The sequence below is a fragment of the Anopheles bellator genome, chromosome X (assembly GCF_943735745.2).
Source record: "Anopheles bellator chromosome X, idAnoBellAS_SP24_06.2, whole genome shotgun sequence".
In the NCBI taxonomy this organism is placed as follows: Eukaryota; Metazoa; Arthropoda; class Insecta; order Diptera; family Culicidae; genus Anopheles; species Anopheles bellator.
This window is the reverse complement of record NC_071287.1, coordinates 4534869-4553799: the sequence shown is the minus strand read 5'-3', so window position 1 is coordinate 4553799 and position 18931 is coordinate 4534869. Positions and strand designations below refer to the sequence as shown.

The 18931-nt window shown below is 50.2% G+C and overlaps 4 protein-coding genes across 4 annotated transcripts; 2 read left to right on the top strand and 2 right to left on the bottom strand.

The window, feature by feature from the left end:
• LOC131213333 (uncharacterized) lies at window positions 1-5532 on the top strand. The gene is made up of 4 exons (XM_058207357.1): window positions 1-114; window positions 4621-4847; window positions 4942-5124; window positions 5199-5532. The coding sequence occupies exons 1-4, from the start codon at window positions 1-3 to the stop codon at window positions 5530-5532; spliced, it is 858 nt and encodes a 285-aa protein (XP_058063340.1).
• Window positions 5533-5748: 216 nt separating this feature from the next.
• On the bottom strand, window positions 5749-9145 carry LOC131213205 (BTB/POZ domain-containing protein KCTD5). Its single transcript, XM_058207200.1, has 2 exons — window positions 8138-9145; window positions 5749-8060 (listed from the first exon to the last, which is right to left on the bottom strand). The coding sequence occupies exons 1-2, from the start codon at window positions 8345-8347 to the stop codon at window positions 7608-7610; spliced, it is 663 nt and encodes a 220-aa protein (XP_058063183.1). The 5' UTR covers window positions 8348-9145; the 3' UTR covers window positions 5749-7607.
• A 2024-nt stretch (window positions 9146-11169) lies between these two features.
• Window positions 11170-14996, top strand: LOC131214023 (glucose-induced degradation protein 4 homolog). The gene is made up of 5 exons (XM_058208336.1): window positions 11170-11990; window positions 12064-12231; window positions 12320-12433; window positions 12532-12650; window positions 12715-14996. Exons 1-5 carry the CDS (start codon window positions 11844-11846, stop codon window positions 12776-12778), a joined length of 612 nt encoding a protein of 203 aa, XP_058064319.1. The 5' UTR covers window positions 11170-11843; the 3' UTR covers window positions 12779-14996.
• On the bottom strand, window positions 13668-18459 carry LOC131214022 (alanine--glyoxylate aminotransferase 2-like). Its single transcript, XM_058208335.1, has 7 exons — window positions 18152-18459; window positions 17388-17506; window positions 16500-16734; window positions 16320-16413; window positions 16037-16239; window positions 15741-15960; window positions 13668-15655 (listed from the first exon to the last, which is right to left on the bottom strand). Exons 1-7 carry the CDS (start codon window positions 18214-18216, stop codon window positions 15095-15097), a joined length of 1497 nt encoding a protein of 498 aa, XP_058064318.1. The 5' UTR covers window positions 18217-18459; the 3' UTR covers window positions 13668-15094.
• Between the last annotated feature and the right edge of the window lie 472 nt (window positions 18460-18931).

Genomic DNA, 18931 nt, shown 5'->3' with positions numbered 1-18931 from the left:
ATGTCCTGCACTGGCGTGCCCTCGGACCACAGTTCGATCGCGTCGGACGTCACCGACCTGATACTGTCGATGGCCGCAGCACCATTGGCAAGGAGAACCAGATCGTTCCGGAGCGTAAGGCCACTCCGGCGGCCACCGGACGGAGGAGTGTTGTTGAAATTCCAATAAAGCAAGTGTGGAGAAGTGGAATCGGCTCGTCGGGGCACGGGGACCAACGGTGACGGGATGGGCGTTTGCGCGAAGAATGCAAAACAAACCCCTGCCTGCCAAAAAATGTCAAGCAGGCACTTGAAAACCCGCATCCAGTATCCTACGGACAGATTGGACAGTATCTTCCGGCTCTTCCGCTTTGAAGTGCCACGCGGCCAATGGGACCGTGGCCAAAATGTGGCCAGCCTTTGGTGTCGCCCGCCAGTCATCTCTGTAACGGAAGGTCAATTGGCCAAGCCTAGCCCAAGCCTGCCTGCCGCTGAGTGGTGTTCGTGAACTGTCACCATCGAGGGTGCGACGCGTGAACTATCGCCCGAACGATCGATAAAGTATCGCGACGGGCCGGTTTAGATTTTCGTCATCATCAAAGTGATTGTACGACGAAGTTTCGACAGGTCCCAGCTGTCGCACCAGCGATCCACCTTGAACTCCGGGGGAGGGGGGCTCCGGATTATGAGGAGCGACCGTCAGGAAGCTGACACACAATTTTGGGAAATGGGAGAGTAAGGCGTGACGCGGTGATCCAATCCTTCGCGGTATGGTCCGGTTAGTAGTCTTAAGAACAGCAAAGGACACACCGTACGATCCGAAATCCTAAAGGTGGAACATTATTTATTATCAAACTGGTAGGTTTGCTAATCGAGTCTTTCGATTTCAAACAAAAAACAATCAACAGACATCTATGCATCGAGCCGCCACATCGCTACACCCATTGGTTCCGGGGGGGGGCCTCCGGAAATTTGATCAATTCGTCAGTTATGAAACTCTCTGACTTGGAATATATCGACATCTGGTGGCCAGTGGCAGAGGCCGAGGCCATAAAAAAGGCGATGGCGCGACGAAGAAGCGCCCATCAAGCAGCATCAAGGAACGAATTTCCAACACGTCTAAATGTCACGCCGCCGCGCCTCACCCGATCGAGTTTCTCGCCGATCGGTGATCGCTCGCATCGAAATCTTAATCCACGGAGGCCGACGGAGGACCCCACGGAGAACAACACACGGAGCAGCCCCAAAACGAGCAGGGGACCTCTTTTTCGGTGAGTCTGTGAACTCCTCCAACGCAAAGCGTTCGAAGTGGCAGCAGAGGGGGGAAAAAAACGGCAAGCCACTCGAGAGGCGATTCACGTGCACGTGCTTGTGTTCGCTTGCGCATTTCTCCACACGATACCCACCTCCGTCTGGTTCCCTGGTCTGGTCAGTGGGCGGTAGGGATGGTCGTCGACATAAATAAACGTCTGTGACCGACAACCCGTTCGGGCAGCCACAGCGTCTTGGGGTCTCCCCGTCTGCGGTCCGCGCCCCGTTAAGCATACAAATTGCCCCATGGGCACCCATGGGGAGTGGTCAACCACCCAGGAACACCGTCCGCCCGCGGCCTGAACTGGGGTTTTTTGGAACCTTTCCGTTCCGCACCGGGGGGACTTCCATTCTTTGCGATTATCCCTGTTCACGTTCTCGCGCACCACGAGTGCAGGAGAGAGTGGCCTGAAAGCCACCTGGCCGCCAAGTAGGGAGACACGTCATCCCGTTGTTGGCTACAGCAAGAAAAAACAAACGGAAAAAACAGCTTTGCCCTGCTGATCTCTGGAGAGGAGTTTTGGGATTTTCTTAACAGGCAGAGCCGGTGGCCGGCCGGAGATATCGAGAGAACGGAACGTTCAGGAGTATGGCCCCGCGGAGAGACGTGTGGTGTTATCTTAACTACCAATCCGACTGCTGCACACTGTCCGGAATAAAAAAAAAAGGTTGTGTCGACGAAAACTGACGGGGTGGAGAACCGAGCCGAGAATCGCGCAAATCGCGACTCAGCAAATGAATGGACCAGAATGGGCATTCACAGCGTGTGCAGGTGGCCCAGCTGTTACGGTCCACGGCCCACCACCACCACCACCACCTGGGGATCTGGATCACAGGGGACCGGAATCCGGTTTAGGTTATTTATTTCCTTCCCTTCGAGGAGCGGCTCTATAGCCGGCTTCTGCATTTCATGTCGTTAATTAGTGCTGGGCTGGGCTGGGCTGGGCTGAGCCGGGCGGGGATGGGATTCGGCGGCCGCCGTGTCGTAAATCTTCAACGCCCCCCCCCCCCGCCCAACCCCCCTCCAACAGCATCTTCATATTGGGGAAAAAGACTGGTGACCGCGGCGCGGTGGTGCTGCCAAAATGCTGGCCTTCACAACTGGCATCTCACGCACATCGCACATTTCCGGAGTGTGCCGTTCCTTGCTGAAGTTCAAACTCGTGCCCAAAAGGTGCCGCGCCACCGAGACTGGCGCAGCCTCAGGCGCAGCAGGCTCAGCGCATCTTCCGAGCTCCGGGAGACCGTGGGTGTGTTTCCAGCAGTGGGAAACGTTGCCGTGATTTCAAAAAGGTGGTACTGCCTTTATAAATATATGCGCAAATTTTGGAAAAGATATGAAGGAGTGTAAGGAGTAAGAAATTGAGGGAAACCAGCACGACCGATGATTTTATTTCACACAAATTCAGTAGCCTAATGTGCCGGAAGAGGTTGCTTCCACTACGAAAGCGACCATATACCGGACCATTTCAGACAAGGTCTCAGAACCCTTGGAACCTCTCGGATCTTCGACCTAGAGCCCTTAGAAGGCCACGGTCAACTTCCTCAACTGTGTGATGCAACTGTCGCGATTCTGAAAAGGATGCGATCAATCTGTAATCTTCTCCAGTACGCGGCTCGCTCGTCCGTAGTCTGCCTGCCTGGTCGCTGGTCGGATTGGCGACAACAACAGCGACGGCGACGACGACACCACCTGTGCTTTGGTGGTTTTTTTTTCCTTTTCTTTTCCTTGGGCCGTTTTTGGAGGTCCACATCGTCCGACGACGGTCCGACGACGGTTGGTATAAAGTGCCTATCCGCCCGCTTGGTCCGGTTTAGTTTGTCGCCGAAACTGATCCTTGCCACATCTTCTGCTCTGCTCGGGTTCGGGGTTCCTAAGGATTACTACGCTAGGCGATCGAGGCAATCGCGTGGTGCGTAGAGTACACGGCGCCTCTACTTCGGTGTAGTGCGTGCGGTCCAGTGTGTCAGGTTTAACCTGTAAGCGAGTGCTTGTGGTTGTTGGAGATTTAGGATTGTTCGATTTTCCACCTGTTCCACGATGCAGCACGTAAGTAAGCGCTAATGCCGCCGACCCCTTGAGACGGCCTTCCTGCCAGGCACGGGGTGGGCCATTGAGGATCTGTTGTGTAGCTCAAATGATCAATCCCTTCAATCAATCAAACATTCAAACGGCATTTCCTTTTTATTGCATCTACTGGGGCTTGCAACGAATGTGATACGTTGAGCAGGTACCCCAGCTTAAGGAGCACTTCAGTTATTGGCGTTTTGCCTAAACTCTCTAGTGAATCTCTAGTGGAGTCTCTAGTCTCTAGTGGAGAACAAAGTCAGTTGATCTATTATCTGAGAGCATATCTGAGCAATATCTGAGTTATCTGGATGTGGAGTTGATACGATGACGATGGCCATGCAGTTATGTCGATGATGCGGAAGCATTAGTTTACGCCGTTTATAGTACACTTTATAAAGCAGCACCATACAACCTGTTGCTGCGACGGGCTTTAGCAAAGAACAACCGACTTTCATCGGGGCCGGTGTACAGTGTTTGTAGAAGCGCAAGAAAGATAGCTAAGCAGATGAAGTCGCCTAGTACGCCCACGAAGCAGCTCGCCAGAACTGGTTCAAATGGGCTTCCCTCCACGGGGTTTGCCATAGCGCGTAAGAACGCCTATTTGTCTCCGCCAAATAATTTAAATGTTGGACACCTCAAGATCAGTACCGGGAACGGTGATCTGATGGAGCTCTTGGCGGTGGGTTGGCTCATTAAAATTCGGTCGTCAAAACATCGATAGCAATAAATACGACCCAGCCCGTTTCGCTGAGATGGTAAAAAAAAACACCAGAAAAATCGATAAAAACGCGCTCACACCTACGAGAGCGGTGGTGGCGGCCACCAGACACAAGCCCAAAATCGCTGCCGGGTGATAAACGGGAAATTAGCATAATGCTAAAAGCGAAGCAATCATCATCATCGTCGTCGGTATCCTAGCGTGCAGGTGGACGACGACTTCACGGCACGGACGATGGACACATGGAGCGTGGTGTCTCCCTGATGTCTCCATTTCCATCCGGCTGGGGATGGGGCGGCTTCGTCGTTTTGATTGGCGCTACACATGATGGATGCCGAATCGGCACCAATTCATTAGCTGGCTTCATAATGAGTTATATGGTCCGTCAAATTGGTGTTTCCACTTTGGGCAGGGAGCCACCGCCGATACCTCGTATCCGTGTAGTCTAACAAATTCAAAACCAGACAATCCGAGCACGAGTTGAGTGATCGCTTCATCTCCCGCATCTAACCTCTCACTGTCTGTCGTGCTGCGCTTTGCAGCGGTTAAGGTCACTGCCGGTATTGGGCTTAGCGTTAGTGGCGATGGTGCATGCGGCTCGCATCAAGATACCGGCGAAGAGCCGCAACGATGATCTGTTCTCCGAGGACGAGTTCACGTTCCCGGTCGAGGACACGAAAGATCCGTCCAAGTTCAGCGGCAACGTCATGAAGGCATCGATCGTAATGGCGGAGGTGCGCAACCAGGGCAAAGGGAAGTTCAAGTACGCGTAAGTATCGCAATGTTAGCATTCGGACGATGCCTTGCCTTGATCCTCTGTTGTTGATCCATTTGTTTTCTTCTGAACACTACTCCAAGTGCAGTGTAGAGACTGAGAATGGCATCGAAATCGAGCAGATTGGCAAGCTACGCAACGACTCCAAGACGTTCGTCGTCATGGGCTCCTACACGTACACGGGTGCCAATGGCAAGCGGTACAGGGTGCGCTACACGGCCGACGAATTCGGCTACCATCCGATCACCGAGCTGGACTTGGAGATTCCCGAGTATGTCGCGATTTAATACATTGTACGTGGAGCTTGGATCTTGGGCGTTGTACGAGCCACATCTATCTTTACAGCCTTAACCAGGCACCGCCGCCAACCCAACGAACCTCCAAACCGTTTACGACCCGTCCCACAACGCCTCGTCCCACGAAGCCGGCAACGACGAGGACAACGACGACGACGACGACCACCACCACTACGCCAGAACCGGTGACTTTGGACGATGGGTATCACTACGAGCGACCGAACAATGCCTACCTACCGCCCAACAACGAGTATCTACCACCGCAGGAGCCGGATATCGATTATCTACCGCCGAAGACGTCGCTGGAAGATGCGCGCCTCAACTACCAAGAGCCGATCGACGAATTTGTACCCCCCAGGTACGATCTTAGGAACGGTTTCTAAACTAGAAGCGGAAACGGAAAGCCTGGCAGTTATGACCCCGTCGACTATGCTATGCGTTGTACGGTAAATGTTAAGTAGGTGAACAAATAAAACTCAGAGTACAAATGGCTACCACAAAACGTAGGTTTGGCGAAAGCAGTTCATAGGGGTTCGATGGGTTCGAGGATTCGCTCGCTTTGACAACAGACGTGTACGTTAATCGGCTTTTATTTCGTTTCTTATAATCCACGTCTTGCACACCTCGCGTACGAACAGGTATCTCATTTATGGTTGTTTGTTTGGTAAAAATAGAGATAAAAACCTATAAATTCACTATAGTTCCTACCACGATTGGAGCCATTTATAGTTTCTTTTTGTGTGTGTGTGCGCGTGTGTGAACGAATCTTCCTTGAGTTCGAAATACAATTACATCTTCGAGGGGATACCGTTGTTCGATCGATCTTCGCTCCTGCCAAATAACCTAATTGGTAACGACCAGTTCTAACAGAGCGGCGATCATAATCGGCACCATGCATCCCGATATAGATACCCGTGGTTTCGGCCCACGGAAGCAGTGGGAAGCACTGCACTTCCGACAAAATGCCCCCTACAATAATTAGGTGCCCATATAGCCTCTAGTCAAACGATTAATTAAACACTTTCTCTTTACCTCACTAGTTCTCGCCTTTCCACGGTCGCGTGCGTTCCCTACGCAGCTCTAACGCACTACGAAAAACGCTGGAACGAGAAACTTATTACTTTTTACATCAATGCTGTCGCTCTCCTGGTTATTGCCTGCCACACGCGTGCCTGTCGTTGTGCGTTCTATTCACGATCCTCACGAGTTTTAGGGACACCATCAGTACCATACTTAAGCAAGGCAATCCAAGAAATTTACGATCTACGGTTCGTGTGCGTTTACGTTCACCGCACATCTATCGGGATCGCGCCGATCCTATGTGTAAACACCGCTAACCACGTAATGGGGATGAACGAATGGAAACATAAATGAAAATAACATGTACTGTATTACGATAAAGAAGGTGATGGGCAATGCGATCGGCAAGGGTATTGCTTTGATTTTTTTTTGTTGTAAATTGTGCGTATATGTTTTCTTGGGTCGAAGAGTCTTACTCCGTGAACATCGTTCGTTGTCATTCTTTAACGGAGACAACGAGCAAGTACCTCGTGAAAAGCGCCGTAGCCGTACCGAGCCCACATTCTACTCTTTTCGTAAGAATGTTGGTGTTCGTAGTATGCAAGACTCCCATAATCCCGCATGCGTATCGTCCTACCGTTCTGTATCATCAATGTGTCTGTGCAAAGATAATATGCAAATATATGTTAAGGAGTTTAGTTTGCGCTACGTTTTAGATAGTTACAATTCAAGTCTTCCTGCTTGCTTTCCACAGTCCTGATTGCTATACATCCATCAGCGTGCTACTGTGAGGTCCTGTCTTTTCTCATATCACAACTGCTGCAACTAATGGAGCTCGTGCGAGCGCAGCTGCCATAGCTGACATTGATATATTGGTTTGTTGATTTGTAACGTGCCAGGGGCGCTGTTTTGGTCAAACCCTTAGTTCACTCGTACGAACTTCGCCGTAAGGCTACATCGAAATCCTCGTGATCTTACTTGAGCGTCGCCCTCATCACCGTTGCTTGACAATCACCACTAGAAAGACGAGCTGTGAGCTGCGCGCATTGGTAAAAACGGAACGAAAACTTTTCATGAAAACTTTTAACATGACACAACTTTTTTGTTAACTGATTGCCAATAAGTAGTTGTTCTTGTCTTGAACTATGTTTTTATATTTTGTTTTACTATAGGGCTTGTTTTTCGATCAGTTTCTTTTTTTGTATAATACTAACGCTTACTGCACCATTTACTTATGGTACTAGTTCTCCTTACTACTGGCTTTGTGCGTATATTATGATGTTATAGGTGAGTAGATGTTCTGTTAATAATTGAATTCTCATGATTGCCCTCTACTACACCGTGTCCTTCGGAAGGCCAACTTTTCTTCTGTCTCCACTGTCGCATCCTACAATCCAACATCCGCAAGCATGATGGAATTTGTGCGACGAACAAGCGCTTACATTCGCGACCCTTTTTGCTGTAGCACCTTAGCGCGGTCGTTCGATTCGACCTCGCGCCCAAGCAGTGTGTTGGCGCACTCTTTCGATACCACGCACAAAAACTCGGCATTTTCCTCTGCGCCGTAATTGTACTGAGTACCAATGTTGATCAGCTGCTCGAACCGCCAGCCATCCGACATGGTCGAAACCATTTGTGTTAGCTCGTTCTCCTGGCACTGCAGCACCCGGTAGACGCGTTTCTTGTCCGCTGCTGGGCACTGCTGCTCGCGTCGCGCTATGTTATCCTTTAGTAATCCGATCAGGTGCGTCACGTTATAGAATTCGGCCTCTTCCAGTACGCCCTCCTCCGACAAACCGTCGTCCAGCACAAGCTTGCCGTGGCGCAAGTAGTTGAGCACCGGTGCGAAGTAGCGTGGATCACGATCGATCAGATAGGCACCTGTTTCATCCTGCGGTGCGATGCAAGCCGTTCTAATATTAGCGCAATGAAAATGACAAGATGCCAGCAGACACGTGTTGGACTTACCCGATCGGAAATGAGGTCGCTGTCTTCTTGAATCAACCGCGATAGGAACGAGTTAGGATCGCGCGATAGGGTGGTTTTGGTCGTAAGAAAGCAGGTGCCACCAACATTTAATTTCACCCACTGGTCCTTGCCCTGCCCTCCCGACCCCGATGAATCAACTGTACCCGACACCGGACAACCATTCAGCGGATTCAGATTGACTCTTGCCATCGTGTTACAGCACTGATTAAATGTTGTTGTGTGTGAGAAATTGTGGTTGATGTTCAATAAAAGAATAGCTGAATCGGGTCCACCCTTAAGCGTAAACTTCTACCACCAGTTTTTGTCCAGTCGGTCGAGCTGCGAACGCTGCGAGCGAATATCAACACGAATAAAGAATCTGGCGTTGGTACGTTGGCAAGAGCGATCTTGGCCACTCCGTGCCGTACTACTTAACGCTGCATGCCACTCATGTGCGATAATAACGTAGATACAACTATAGCAGGACGCGCGTTTTCGCTTTGTTGCAAGGGTCTTCTCTTTCGGGGACCCTCACACCTGCAACAACAACAACAGCAAGAACGATAGGCAGAATTTGGCTGAGCTATCCTGCCCTGTCCAAGCAATCCTCCAGTAAGTCTCTTCAGTTTCCTTTAGTCTTTTTGTTGTATTGAAAAACAATGTTCGGTGCGCAGCGTGTCTTTTCGGGTGTGTTTGGCGTTTTGGCTCTACTAAACTTTCAATCGATCGCGCGTCTCGTCCACCTTGGTGGCATTTGTTTACGTTGACCGAGAACTGTTTTGTAGCTTTTTTTCGTAAATTCTTTACCACGCTCCACCAGTCTTGAGATGGTATTTACGAGCACACACTGTCAAAAGCCCTTCTTTTAACACTTTTTTCTTGCTGCTGTCAAGAGCTTTCTGCTGTGCTGTGTCAACTGAGTTCTCGCTGTACTGTTTACATGATGTTTTCGAACGCCACGAGCTATTCCAATTGTCTTTTTCCTGCTAGTTTGTTTGCTGCTGTATGTTCGTATGTATGTTTCCGAAAAACAATGCAGACATTTTGACAAAATAAGACACAACTGGGGGGCCACATGAGGCGTCACGTAATGTTTTTGACATTACAGATTAATGCCAAACTGCTGCGCTTCTGTCCAAACGTTTACGGGTAACCCGTAAACGTAAACCCGAGCGTAAATACTTTTTGCATGCGCTTTGCTTACAAACAGAGGATAATTAAAGTTCCTATTTACTGGTATAGCAACAAAATCGAAAAAAAAACAGAAAAAAATATTCAGAAATTAATTTATTTCTCTTCTATTTCTATTTTCTCGGACCAAAAACACGAATGTAAACACGTTTCACATTTCGTTTTTATATTTTTGCTGCCACACGAAGCGTAAACGTTTTGACATTACAAATTAATTTAACGCTAGTTTTTACGCTTCGTGCGGCCTCCCAGTAAGACATTTTGTCGACTGTCAAACGTCTCCAATTGTTGCAGATACTCCGACCCGAATAATACACGATTTGCTGAGTGAAGTCTAGCCAATCGGTTACGAGAGGGCAATTTTTCTAAAATCTAACCGCTGTGCTGCTCATAAAATATAATTTGGTCGGAGGAATGCATTAATTTGTTTTCAGCCACAATGGTAAATTTGCAAAGTGGCTAACACGAACTTGTAAACGCAGACCGACCGATGTGCGTGAAGCGAGTTTGTGTACGGCGAAGAGTGCAGAGCACTCTCTATAACTAAACCACCGAACCGTAGTGACGAAAGTCGCTCTGTTACAGTACAGGTGATAGTTTGTTAAGTCCAGAGCAGTTCGCTAGAAGATTTGCTTCTTCGTATAAACAAATGCTTCCGTCACCAGACGAAACAACAACCAGATCGCAGCCGTCAAATAAATTTCCCATATCGCGGCCCCGTCTGTCAATATTTTGGTGCCCGTTGTTTCGAGTGGGTTGAAAACTTTATTAAAAAAATTACAGCCACATAAGGCGTTAAATAACAAAAACCGTTCGTCCTTAATTGAACGAAATCTGAAAACGAATAAAGCGTAACAAAAGGGATTTCGACTTCAACCTACCTATGTAACTGGCGCATGTTAACGAAGGGCGCCTGCAAACTCTAATAGAGAAACTCTGCTAGCGAAGTAGTAACCGGGCTAATCGGTGTGACAGTTTCCATCACATCGCACACTGGAGTCGCTGCCACGAAAAACAAAGGGGAACAGCGATTTGAGCATCGCAGTTATTGTACAGAGAACGTTGCGAACGACACATTGATTCGCCAGTCGCACGGTATGCTGCTATACCTCGTGCATTCCATCTGATCAGCTGCATCAAACCGAACGCCAGTGCCGCCGCCGACGAGCAGCTCCGTATTTGCTTCGCACTGCTGAGTGATCTCCACCTTTTAACCCAACATTTTAAAATATCTGCCCGAATCTTCCCTTGTGTGTGTGTATGTGTATGTGAGTGATAAAGAATTTACGAAAAGCGCTGAAAAAATGTGCATGTGTTTGTGCATTTTAAAGATTGCTGCGTAAGCTAATCGCGAAAGGCCCCGTCCTCCCACGAACGCAGGTATGCGAAGGAACGTGCCAGAAATTTTGGGCCAATGCTTAGGTGAAGAGCAAACACTGAAGACATGCATTGGTTGGCTGCATGAGTAAGAGATCGAGCACCAAATAGAGAAGCTGTTGCGTGGACGTTTCCCGAACGACGCCGTTCGTCAAAATACGGTCTTGAGTGATACGGTAGCCGGCTAGAAAACGGACCGGGAAAGTTTATCGCCGTCTCGTTGCATTCGGCTTCGTCGTCGGTTGTGTTCACCTCTGCTGTCCTGTTCGTCGTCATCGTCTCACCGTCTAGCGGCGTCACAGCTTTGGCGACGGAGTCGTCATAATCGTCATCTTCAACAAGCCCCCATCATCGTCATCCTCAATCGTGCAGCAAAAGAATCCGGTGCGCTGCACTTTCTCTCCGTCTCGTCCCACAACGCCATTCGTGACGAGGCAGTAGCCGAGCAAACCGCTGATCTCATCACCATCACCCATCAGCATCATCAGCAATCATTGAAGCCATCAAAAGGCGAATAGTTCTAACGTTCGACGACGACATTGACCTCGAGTACGCAGACGGCGGCGGCGGTGGCAGCGGCAGCGGCGACGGCAACGGCAACGAAGATAACCCCACAATCGTGGCAGAGGTCGATGGTGGTGCTGGTGGCAGTACGCTAAGCGATACCGCGAAGGAAAAACTTGCGATAACGTTTTCCACCGCCGCCGTCTCCTCGGGAAGTAGGGTGGGGAAAGTAGTGGAGCGCACAGCCTCGCGACACGGCGGTGCCCCGGTGGGCGAGCAACTGGTCGATGAAAACGCCGGTGACTCGCGCACATTGAGCGAGCGCAAGAGCGAAACGGCCAGTTTCACAACGCATCCGGTCACCGCTATCGAGCCGGACCATCCTGGTTCGGCACTCGGCTCCGCCCTGAAGAGCCAAACAGCAGACAACGGCGACGGTGAGACCGTTCCGGGTGCTGCTACGAGCGGTGAACGGGGTGGTGGCAGCTGCGGCGAAACTACTTGTACAACCGAGAAGGCGCCAGAGAGGCGCGACGAAGCTGAAGCAGCCGAAGAAGCCGTCTCCTGTTCCACGGCGGAATCCACTGACGGTTCCGACGCCGGCCCCCCGGAAACTAGCACCGACGAACTAACTATGCCCGTTCGCGTCGACATTGTTCCGCCTCCACCCAACAACTCCAAGCAGCTGGGTGTCACAAAATCGCTGCTGTACAATGGCTCCAAATTTCGCGGATATCAAAAGTCCAAAGGCAACGCATACGAGGTGGAGGTGGTGCTTCAGGTACGGTGCGGAGAAATTTGTCGATTTGTCACCACCACCCCACGCTTTACCTTTCTTTTCCATTCGATTGTAGCACGTCGACGAAGCCAACTCGTACCTCTGCGGGTACCTTAAGATTACTGGCCTAACGTTCGAGTTCCCCACCCTGACTACGTTTTTCGACGGGGAAATCATCTCAAAGAAATATCCCTTCCTCACACGCAAATGGGATGCCGACGAGGACGTAGATAGGAAGCATTTTGTGAGTGGTGATCTTGGCTTTTCGTTTGCGTTTCGTTCCACAATGCACCGGTATTGCAATGTCTCGCGGTATCATTTTATCTTTTCAGGGTAAATTTGCCGCCTTCAGCGATTATCAAAAGACGTTCAACTCGGACGACTTTGACTACGATGCGCTGGAGAAGAGTGACTTTGTTTTCATGCGTTGGAAGGAACATTTTTTGGTAATGATTGGGCAGGTTCATTTGGATAAAAATGCGCAAACATTTCTTTGCTAACACGAACGTTCCCATGCATTTTCCCTGCACTGCCGTGCCAACAGGTACCTGATCACAAGATAAAAGACATCAACGGAGCATCGTTTGCCGGGTTTTATTATATTTGCTTCCAAAAGTCGCGCGCTGTTATGGAGGGCTATTATTACCATCGATCGTCGGAATGGTAAATGAAGATTTTTTTTTTGATAATCTGGTACCTGTTACTACTACTTTACATTCCTCCGTAGGTATCAGTCTCTCACCCTTCAGCATGTGGCCGAGTCTTGCATTCAGATCTATGAATTCCGATAAGTTTCCAACGACTGCGCGTATGCATAGATGGCGTTTAAGTTCGAGAAAAGAAAACTATCATACATCTCCAGCCATTTTTCCACCCTAGAACTGTCATTGCCATGGTCCACGTTCTGCAGTATCAAAAGGTGGCATGACACAAACACATTTACACAAAACAAAATGTGTAACTTACATGCATCCCTTCTGTTACTGCAATACACTTCAAACTGATTTCTCGTATGTGGTATGAAAACGTCCCATCAATGCAGCAACCCCGACCATCTCTAATCGTCACAGCTCGCTCGATACGATCAAACGTACAATACTCAAAATGCAATTGATATAGCGGTGGTGATGCAATATTCTTAAGGTAATCTGACGATGGTTAACATTATTCTAACAAGATGCAAGCGATACGATTGAGTAACCAGGAAACCATGGCAACCACCAGGCACACAAGTTTCGTATAATTTCTAGGTATCGATCTTTTTGTCAAAAATTTCCGTTTCGTCGCCGCTGTTTTCTGAATGAGAAGATTACAACAAAAACTTTTTAGTTAATTGACAACACAAGGAATAATACAAATCTATAAAATAGGACGGTTGAATAGAAACAGTTGGGCGTTGGAAAATAAAACGTTGCCCTGAACATCAACTTTCCCTGGTAGACACGTTCTAATACCTATCGCAGTAGATTTCAGTTCATAACCATGTAGTTCAACTATTGTGAAAAATATACATAAAAAATAGCTATTTGAGTAACTTTTGATGTTCGCACTCGTTTATTTCGCTATAACGGAGAAGAAATGTTTATTTTGAATGGGCAAATAGCGATACACATACTGTCGTACCGCATATACGTTTCGCTAAGCTCTAGTGGGCCGCTCATACCATGACAATGGTGGACGTTGAACCAGTTCGTGAAGTGTTCTTGGGCCGTCCTGAGAAGGACTGAGGGGACGTTGTAGGCTCCGCTTGAGAAGGTGCGATGGTATCGTTAGCGGTACAAGAGTAGTTTGTTTAACGATTTGGCGGACGGAAACGCTCGATCACGGGAGTATCTGTTTGAGACCAGCATCCGTCGGCGGTTGTAGCTCTCGGTTGAAGATGATACACATTGATATTCATTAACTTTTTGTTTGCAACTACATTCTAACAGTTTTTCGTACCCCTTTTTTTATTTTTCTATAATGAGTCTTAAATTTTTAAATGATTGTTTCCAGGCCTGCCGGTAACAATTTCCTTTGAATTCGGAAATACGCCTTAATTGCCACCACAGGCAAGCAGATTTCAAAAATGGCATCATCATTTCCACTATCACTTGCAATGTGTGGTATGAATGTAGGGTCGGGTCATGTTGAATATTTGATGATGTATGCTCTGATAAGCGTAGCGATAGCTAGGTGTCGTTCTGCTGGCTTAACCGTTTCTACGAAAACAATCTTCTAGGTGCGTTTTTTAATTATGTACTTTACGATGGTGATGTATGCTAATCTATATGATATACACAATTGTGGAACCCACCAGTAAACATCGATTTTGTTCTATTTGTTACTGTGCACCACCAATGCCGTTATCAAAATCAACAGCTCACCTTAGAACAATCATCCATTGTCTTATTTGTTGCAATTAAAATAGCTTATGAGTATTTGTTTGTAAAACCAACAGACAACGAACTGGATCGCGGTGAATGGTGCAGTAACTACTGGCAATAACTGCTGGCTACTCAAGCGATAACAATCGAGAGAAAGAAGAAAACTGAAAGACCTACGAAATACCGATGTGTAGAATGGCTATTGAAAAGCAAGTGAATATTAAAAGAGACGGCCTTGGCGGTTTAATAATAGGCGAGAATAAAATAAATGATGAAGGAATTCAAAAGAGAGCAGTTTTAGCCAGACTGGGCCGTGATACAAACGGACGCAGTGGACAAGTCTATTTTTGTGGCCAGTTCTATTAGACCGTTGCTATTGAACCGTTTTAATACAAGCGTTCCGTGGACTTAGACAGTAAGTTAATAGGTAATTATTCAATATACGACTCACAAACAGATGATAACTATTCCATACTTTTCCACGAGGAAACTGTTTGGAATGAGTTCCCTTACATCGCACACACGCGCGCAACGTTACCGTTTTATTGTTCCGTTCAACTCGGGCTCAACTATAGCTCAACTCAATTCGATTAAAAGATTAGAAACTCCACTCTGGATCGCACGGTTTGAACGGCAATTTACCTATTATACATATAAGATAACAACGGATAAGATATTTTTGAGAGAAAACACATAACAAGTTTCAAATAACTAATTGTTTGAATGGAAGCTGCGCCTCGTCTAAATCGATTTGATCAGATTGGACGAATCACGCTGGCCAACCCCACCGATGGGACTGTGCTGAAGAACGCCACCGGTCGCGAGCGCATGGGTAACGCGGACCGGTTGCGAGTCAGCCACCACGGCCATCTGCTTCGCCTCCGAGACCAGCGACTGCTGCTGCTGCTGCTGCTGCTGCAGGTACGCCAAACATTCGCGGAAACCCACGAGAAACTCGTCCACGTTTGCCGTTGTGAACACCATCGGGGGCTTCAGCTTCACGACGTTGTCGTCCGGTCCGTCACTACTGACCAGTATCCGGTGCACCGTTTTCATCCGCTCGACCACCACCTTGGCGGCGTCGGTGGCGGGCACCCGGTTCTGCCGATCCGTCACCAGCTCGATCCCGACGAACAGACCCATTCCGCGCACGTCTCCCACCAACCCGTACTCGCTCTTGAGGGCTGCCGCTTGCTCGAGGAGATAGCGGCCCACCAGGAGAGCATTTTCCTGCAGCCGTTCTTCGTCAATCACCCGCAGCACCGCGTTCGCAATGGCACAGGAAACGGGATTCCCACCATACTGGAACCGACGACCGAGAGAGCGAGAGAGAGAGAGAGAGACCGAGTGAATAATAGTAAAAGACGGGCCCACTTACGGTGCTTACGGTGTTGAAGTAACAGACACCGGTTGAGGCGAAACTTTCCGCTATCTCCGGTGTCGTGACGACGGCTCCGACCGGATGCCCGTTGCCCATCGGTTTGGCGATCGTCACAATGTCCGGAATGACCTGCTGCTGCTCAAACGCCCAGTAGTGGGTGCCGATCCGCCCGAATCCCACCTGGACCTCGTCCGCGATCGTCACCCCGCCCGACTGCCGTACCGCCCTGCCATGAGAAACGAAAAACCAGTGGCGACCTTGGCGACATGGCGGCTTGCGACAAAACAGAAGCCGTCACTTACTCGTACACCCGCCGGAAGTAGCCCGGTGGCGGGATGATCTGGCCACCGCAGCTCTGCAGACTCTCGGCAATGAAGGCGGCCACCCCGGTCGGGCTGCCATCCAGGAGCCGCTGTACCTCACCGACGTACAGCTCGGTCAGGTCGGTGCCCTCGGGGTAGTCACAGTCCCGGTACTTGCCACGGTACACGTCCGGGCACGGTGCCTGATGGCAGCGATGCGACAGATAGATAGTGTGAGAAACTGCTTGGCCTACACTGCGGCTGACGTTGAGCCGGGGCTTACCACATGCACGAAGTCCTGCTTCGGACCGCCACCGGCCTGGTTGAACTTGTACGGCGAAACATCCATCACGGCGGACACGTGGCCATGGTAGGCACTGGGGCCAGAGATCGAGAAGGAATCGTTTACAATTGGGGGGGGGGGAGCCGTGGTGTACAAAGCGGGTGCACAACGAGAACTTACTGATCGAGCGTGATGACCTCGTGGCGTCCCGTGTGCTGCCGGGCGAGGCGCAGTGCCAGATCGTTGGCTTCCGAGCCGGAGTTGACGAAGTAGCACACGGACAGGTGGCCCGGCAGCTTCTGGGCCAGTGTCTGGGCGCACCGGACCAGCTCGTCGTGCAGGAAGCGATTGTTGGTCGAAAGGAGCGCCAGCTGGCGGGCACCGGCTTCCACCACCTTCGGATGGCAGTGCCCAACTGTCGTGAGTCCATCCCGGCGTGAAAATGGAAACAAAAGGTGAAGATTGAAAAACTGAAGAACTTGAGCTGGGGTTTTGCGAAAGCTAAACGTCAGAATCAGAGTCAGCCATTGGGTCGACTACCGGCCCAGACGACTGATAGTTGTTGCGGCCTCTATCAGTATTCCGATGGTGTCCCACATGGGGATGGTCTCAGAAACTCTAGTTCGCCAGTGATTTGTTGTGGTTCCAATCCCTGAATTGGGATTAGGCCGCGTTGGCCGCCTATCGATAAGAAATGAGCTTGTTTCGGACTGTGGAGCTCTGTCGATGTGTACAGTGCAGTCTAGCGTAGCTCAACGATGGTTCGCTCTAACACGATCATAATGCATATGATCGTGCACCCGAAAACGTGTGTTGAGGGCGAGATGCTATCACTGTTCATACCGTGGCGCGACGTCCGCCAGCGTCAATTACGTCAATTGAACCCCACGAACTACAAAAGCTTACGCTGTGTACCATGGGCCACGTGTGCAGCACGTGTGAGACGTGCCGTACTTGAGCTGCCTGAGGCATTACATCAGGTCCCGGGTCGCTGGTCGCTGGTTCCCATCGCTACTAACACCCCAACGGCGAACGCTCCCACTCAGGTCCACTTCACCCGACACTTACCGTGGGCAACGTTGTTGATGCAGTCCAGGTAGCGGGCACCCTGCTCGTCGTACATGTACTGGCCCTGGCCGCGCACTATCTTCAGTGGATTGGCACGATAAAACAGTTGACAGGATTTGCTGAAAATGGAACAGGGAGCTTCGTGAAGAACTTGGAGCTGTTGGTGGGGTTGCGCGGCCGTAGAAGTGGGCCGTAATAGCAATTGGGTTTGTGGAGCGCCCCCTCCTCTCCCCTCACCCCTCTATCGTCTCCGTTATCGCGTGTGGCTGGCTGGCTGTTTGTGCGAAGTGCTGCAAAGTGCTTCGTAATTCGCTTGCCAACACGGCGCGCTACCGACCAACAAAAAAAAACAACAAAAGGCAACAAACGGGCCACAACTCACGGCGAACCCGGCGGCGGGAGAAGGGGCGCATAAATCTTCATGATCATCACCATCAGCACCGGTGATGACGGGGTACCGCCCCGGGCACGAGTTGGCAACGGCGTAGTTGGGTCGGCATGGCGTGTGCCGGAAATAAAAATAGTCGCATATCCTCGCATTCGCGAAGGCGAAGGCGCGTGGGTGGTTTTGACACCGATCGAACAGGACGGGACCTTGTGCCGCGGACTTGACTGTTTGACCGTCAGGGGATGGCGTGTCCCATCGAGCGTCACCCGCCCAACCCTGCTGGCCCCTCTCTTTTTCGCTACCTACAGGTTGATGAGCCGCCGATGGGAGTGGAGCTTGCGGCCCGGCCGGTTGGGTGGAGATTCGTACGACTTACCCGATATACTTCTGGCGTAGTTTGATCGTGTCGGCTTTGCTCATGTTTTCTTCCGCCACCTCCATGGTTGTAGCGCTGTGTGCTCGGTAGGAGTTGAGTTGTTTCCACTACACAACGCGAGGCGCAGGGCGGCACACTACAGCGGGCGGTAACACAGACTCTGGACACCGCAACGTTAAGTAGCAGCAGATTAACTCTGGTCGCGTCGGCACAGCGCGTCAAGCCGAGCCGTGGCAGGGCACACCAAATACACACAGCGCGACCGGATGACGACGGCCAACTGCCAACTGGTCTGCTAGTGTCGGGGGTTGTCGGTTGTACACTGCCAGAGCGCGCGCTAATCTTCATTCGCGTCCTCTCGTCAACCGTCAAACTGAGTTATCACCGGTCTGCCCCGGTGCGCTATTTGTACTCTCGGAGTTTTGTACTTGCTGGCAGTGTCGTCGCCGTCGCCCCACCAATCCCTCTCTGTACATCCCTGATCTACTACCGCGCTCACCCTATCAGCCGGGAGCCTAATCTATCTCACTTTCTCCCTCCCCTTTTACCCACGACCCCCGCCCTCGCTTTCTCTATCTTTCTGTCTCTTTCTCTCCCATCCTTCGTTTGTTTCCAGTATATCCTCTCTGACACTACCACCGGCCGATTCTGCGATTCTCGTCCAGAACGAACCGGTGTCTCGAACCGGTGCCCGTTGGCTCGAGCAGCGCCCCAAAGGACGACAATCGACCCAGTAGGTGGGTGGGGTTGGCTTATTAGTTTACGGTAAAGACCTGTTGG

Excerpts from the sequence above, each read along its gene's own strand:
- LOC131214023 (XM_058208336.1), top strand. The coding sequence starts at position 11,844 with ATGCCCGTTCGCGTCGACATTGTTCCGCCTCCACCCAACAACTCCAAG. Across the intron at positions 11,991-12,063 it reads AGGTGGAGGTGGTGCTTCAG|CACGTCGACGAAGCCAACTC; the intron begins GTACGGTGCGGA and ends ATTCGATTGTAG. Across the intron at positions 12,232-12,319 it reads ACGTAGATAGGAAGCATTTT|GGTAAATTTGCCGCCTTCAG; the intron begins GTGAGTGGTGAT and ends TTATCTTTTCAG.
- LOC131213333 (XM_058207357.1), top strand. The coding sequence starts at position 1 with ATGTCCTGCACTGGCGTGCCCTCGGACCACAGTTCGATCGCGTCGGAC. Across the intron at positions 115-4,620 it reads GAACCAGATCGTTCCGGAGC|CGGTTAAGGTCACTGCCGGT; the intron begins GTAAGGCCACTC and ends TGCGCTTTGCAG. Across the intron at positions 5,125-5,198 it reads CTGGACTTGGAGATTCCCGA|CCTTAACCAGGCACCGCCGC; the intron begins GTATGTCGCGAT and ends CTATCTTTACAG.
- LOC131214022 (XM_058208335.1), bottom strand. The coding sequence starts at position 18,216 with ATGGAGGTGGCGGAAGAAAACATGAGCAAAGCCGACACGATCAAACTA. Across the intron at positions 16,240-16,319 it reads AGCAGGACTTCGTGCATGTG|GCACCGTGCCCGGACGTGTA; the intron begins GTAAGCCCCGGC and ends CGCTGCCATCAG. Across the intron at positions 15,961-16,036 it reads TACTTCCGGCGGGTGTACGA|GGCGGTACGGCAGTCGGGCG; the intron begins GTAAGTGACGGC and ends TTCTCATGGCAG.
- LOC131213205 (XM_058207200.1), bottom strand. The coding sequence starts at position 8,347 with ATGGCAAGAGTCAATCTGAATCCGCTGAATGGTTGTCCGGTGTCGGGT. Across the intron at positions 8,061-8,137 it reads GCGACCTCATTTCCGATCGG|GATGAAACAGGTGCCTATCT; the intron begins GTAAGTCCAACA and ends ATCGCACCGCAG.